At 34.4% G+C, this 4446-nt stretch overlaps 1 protein-coding gene across 1 annotated transcript; it reads right to left on the bottom strand.

The window, feature by feature from the left end:
• Positions 1 to 270: 270 nt before the first annotated feature.
• LOC110094634 (annexin D7-like) lies at positions 271 to 3983 on the bottom strand (the record flags this gene model as incomplete). The annotated part of the gene is given in 3 exon segments (XM_028696786.1): positions 271 to 996; positions 3506 to 3724; positions 3835 to 3983. Coding segments are annotated over 3 exon segments (893 nt in total), but the record flags the coding sequence as incomplete, so codon positions are not given.
• Between the last annotated feature and the right edge of the window lie 463 nt (positions 3984 to 4446).

Below are 4446 nucleotides of genomic sequence, written 5' to 3' on the forward strand. Positions count from 1 at the left end.
AAAATTTGACGCAACAACATTCCTTAAATCTCTTTCTTAAAACTCTCCCATTGAGAGACTAGGGCACAAATTTTCAAAACCCCCACAAACATAATAAGAAATGCACTTGATAGAAAATAATAAATCTCTCCAAGGCTCTAATTCTTAATTGCTATTACCTTTTACCTCTAATATCGAGATCAAAGATTCAAATCCCTTAAAAAAAGAAGAAAAAAAAAAAAGGTTTCTAGACTTGGATAGGGTGCTTCATGTGTGTAATGCAAGCAAGGCTTCCAGAAATTTGCAATAGAGTTTCCATCTCTGCATAATACACTGTAGCCCACATAAATCCATCAAGAAAAAATTTGCCGATTAATTTAAGTATTTGTAGTAAGAACATAAGAAAAAAATGAATCAAATCATATCAACATTTATCTGTTTTTTATTGTAATGATAGAAGTCACCTCAGAAAGGTGACACCAACAGTTTTCTTCAATAATTCTTGAGCAGTGAGATGAGTGCATCTCTAACCCACCCAAGGGAATTCTCATGACTGCTGCAATTGAACTCGTTCCTTATAAGACCCTCCAGTGACCATCCAGTCTTTTCAGAAAATACACGGTCAATATTTTTTATGTCGATTCCAGAGCGTGTAACCAACGTTCTGATAAGCACTTCCTGAGAATCTCCAGTCACCATTGCTCTGCGTAACTGCTTTTCGAAATGCTTCTCTGGGAACTGAATGCATCGGATTACAGCTCGGAGTTGGATTCCGAATTCACCGCTGTTATAATACTTCAGGAACTTCATGAATTCGTGGCCAAAGAGTTGCTTGAATGACGAAAGAATTGTCTTTATCTGGTCTATGTTCCTCAGACTCAGAATAGAAATGACGGAATTATGATCAATGAATTTGCTACTTGTGATTGCTTCATAGAGGATCTTCGCATCACACAGAGCCATACTTGTGTCGAACCTTTCTCCACTGTAAGTTGAATTCAAGATGGCTGAAATAATCTGAGGAATTCAAAGTTTCACTTTTTTAAAAGGTAAGTTTGCTAACAAATAAGCGTATAACACAAGAGTCATACTGTGTTCAGATGTATAAATCTTCAAACTTTATGTTTAAAAAACAATGATTTTAGATATATGCACCAGAAAAATCAAAATCTGATTTTTTTTATTGGGAATAGTGAATGAATGAATGAAGGACTAAAGCTGGGTCTGATATAATAACAGTCAAATTCATTTTAAAACTAATAATATAAGCATGTTGGTGAGGTCCAACTACTCGAAATTATCATTTAATATATTTTTCAGCTCTCTGATATGGAACTAAACTAAAAGCTTTCACATGCCTTAATAATCTACCACTCACATCAAAGTTTTTCACATCAGTCATCACTCTGTTACGGGCAGAAGGCTTCTGCCTGGCTCAGCAGAGCCGAACCCAACAGAGGGGCTGGGCAGGAACCAAATCAGCAGGGGGTATTCGGCGCCCCAGCTTGTGGGGCCCAAGAAAGCTATAATTCATTATGTAAGACGGAGAAATCTCGGGAGAGATAATTAAAAAGGTTTTAATGATAATTGAGAGAGAATTATTTATGAAAATAGTTTAAAATTGTGAAGAAATAACTAAGGAAATGAGACTAATTTGGGAGGGAAGTAGGGGAACCTATTTAGAGCTAACTATGTATTATTTTCAGTTGATGCAATTGATTTCTGTTATAGTTTTGTTTTGAAGTAGTTCCTAGCGACGTCTAGGATTTGTGGGAGAGTCAATCTACCTCTCAAATAGTAGATCAGTTGTATCTTATTTTCTTGTTGAGGTATTAATAAAAAATCAGTCCCTATCTTCAAGTTCCTATAGTTTCTACTTGTTCTTTTGTTATTTTTACTTCCAAAACGTATCGCACTCCCCCTTAAATAGTAAGATACTTATCAAATATCATGCACAAAGAGCCCACTCAATCATGTGAATCATTTATGAACATACAAATTTTGCTAAACATGATAAAAGGCAGACAAGACCAATGGACCCACAAACCAAATTAACTTGATAATAATATAATCATTGATCCTAACATAATTTGTTAGGGAGTGCACATTAAAGGAGGACCAAAGTTAAATTTGATGCACCAGTGGACAAATACATTTTCGATTTAAAAACTTAAACTTATGAATATGGCCAATCACTTGATAATTTTATACCAACATGTTAAATCCAAGATTCTACCATGATTTAGACTTTATTTGGGACAATATTCTTATTGCTTTCTGAAACAAAACAATTTAATAGTGCAAAAAATTCTTCAAAGCAACAAAAAATTGTGATCAAAAGCTATCCCAATTCTCAAATGAAGACTTAATCTTTTTTTGGAAAATATATATTTTTGTTCACAAATCTAATTTGATGTATGATATTACGATGTTTAAGCTCATGCCAGAGCTGGAAAATATGCATGCTTCATAATGAAGACATTAGAGTGGACTCTTCGGATTCAGTGGTGCATAGTTCTTGGCTTTACCAAAGTTGGTTGGTGTATAAGAGAGTTTGCACATGCAAAAAGATATGTTAAGCATCAAGAGCTTAGCCTTCTATCTTTAAGCCTAAATCAACTAGTCGAAAGAGGATGTAGATACATTCATTTTGAATCACCTATAAACTTGTGAGTTTTAAGTAGACCGGACCACTAAAATCAAACCCAACTTGATCAACCGTTCATATACAATAACATCTAGCTCCTATATTTAACAATTAAAATATATTATTTTTCCACCCATCACTTTATGCTTTTTTGTTGAAATATATACTAATCAGTAGCACTTCAAGCATGCGGAAAGGTTCATCCACAAGCTCATAAGCTCATCCCTTCAAATTTATAGATTTGTTCTATTAGATATGGGGCTAAAAGAGATGTCATAACGGGCTCAAGGGTGGTGTTTAAACTTCATCTTTTAAATGCTCATAATTAGCTAACATCATCTGTAGCTCATCATCACATGTCGCCAACCATTATAGACTTCCGACAGGCGACAACCATTATCCTTGTGCTCAATCACCATCATCGATCATTTTCTGCTGACCATTACCATAATAATACAATAATTCTGACTGGCTCTAATCAAAATTTTATTCAAATAGGTTTGATTCAATTTCTACTTAAAATCGATTGAATTTCTAGTTTTGGTCATTCTCATCAATCCTGCCAACAATTTTGACAACTAACGGGACATAATTAGTATTGATCAGTTAGCCCATAATCAATTATAGTTTAAATAGGTATTAATGGGACCAAAATCATCATTAAACTGGCCTAGCCGAAGCACCTGATAAGCATTTATGAGGCTTGGGTAACCCATTTGATATCAATCGCCACTGATCCACACTTCGAAACACCTAAAATAACATGGGTGTGACAGCCATGGAATTTGCTCTATTCCCACACGCAGAATCAGGAAAGATAACATCAGAGCGTGGAAGCAGTTTTCACATGTTTTTTTTTAGGAAAAGCAAAACAATTACCTCTTTCAAGCTACCATTTGCCTTTGTTAAGATATCTTGCTCAAGTAAGGAAATGTATTTCACCCGATATGCTTGCTTAATTGATAGTAGCTCTAATGAAGATCGAGTGCATATGATTTCCATGACAAGTTTGAGGTCAGTCTTATTAGCATACATTGCTCTTCGAATTATCTCTGCATCTCGATCACTGGGCTCACAAAGTTGAAGATACACCATATACTGCATGGAAAAAAGAAAAGGGAAAATTAAAAAGAGAACTGCCTCACTAGTGACAAAATGCATTGTAAGTGGTTTAAATGAAAAAATATATTGAAAAAAAAAAACTCTACCGAGAAAAGATCATTGTTTTGTGATAGGGTGTAAAGAACTTCCTGGTCATAAAGATCACGTAAGGTCGGACGAAAAAGTTGGAGTTCTCCACCATCCCTGTGATTGTTGATCTCCATCGCATTTCGTTGGTCACTAGAGCCATTATTACCTGCAGTTTACGTACCCAATAAAGTCATACATAGATGTTAGAAAATAACTTTAAGCTATTAAAAATAGTGATTCTCTTTGACAATTATAGAATTCTACATAGTGGCTATCATAAAATTTTAAATAAAGACGACCACAAATTTATAAATGAAGGCTATCATAAAATCCTATATGGAGGATACCAATATATCATAAAAGCCTACAATGAAAGCAAGTCATCAAAGGTGGTTGATCATTATTGAAAGGTGAATTTGTTAACATAATAATAAGCAAATAAAGATCAGATTAAGAGAAAATGAAGAGAGAACAAGTTCTAGTAGTAAAGAAGAGAAGAGAAAAAAATGAACAGAAAAGGGAACAAAGAACAAGTTTTAGTAGTAGAGAAGAGAAGAGAAGAAGATTCATCATCTCCTCAGCCATCATCTTTATAATAGGTAGGTGTATTTTCATTCAATAGTTAACAC

Source organism: Dendrobium catenatum, unplaced genomic scaffold (genome assembly GCF_001605985.2).
Source record: "Dendrobium catenatum unplaced genomic scaffold, ASM160598v2 fragScaff_scaffold_844, whole genome shotgun sequence".
Classification (NCBI taxonomy): Eukaryota; Viridiplantae; Streptophyta; class Magnoliopsida; order Asparagales; family Orchidaceae; genus Dendrobium; species Dendrobium catenatum.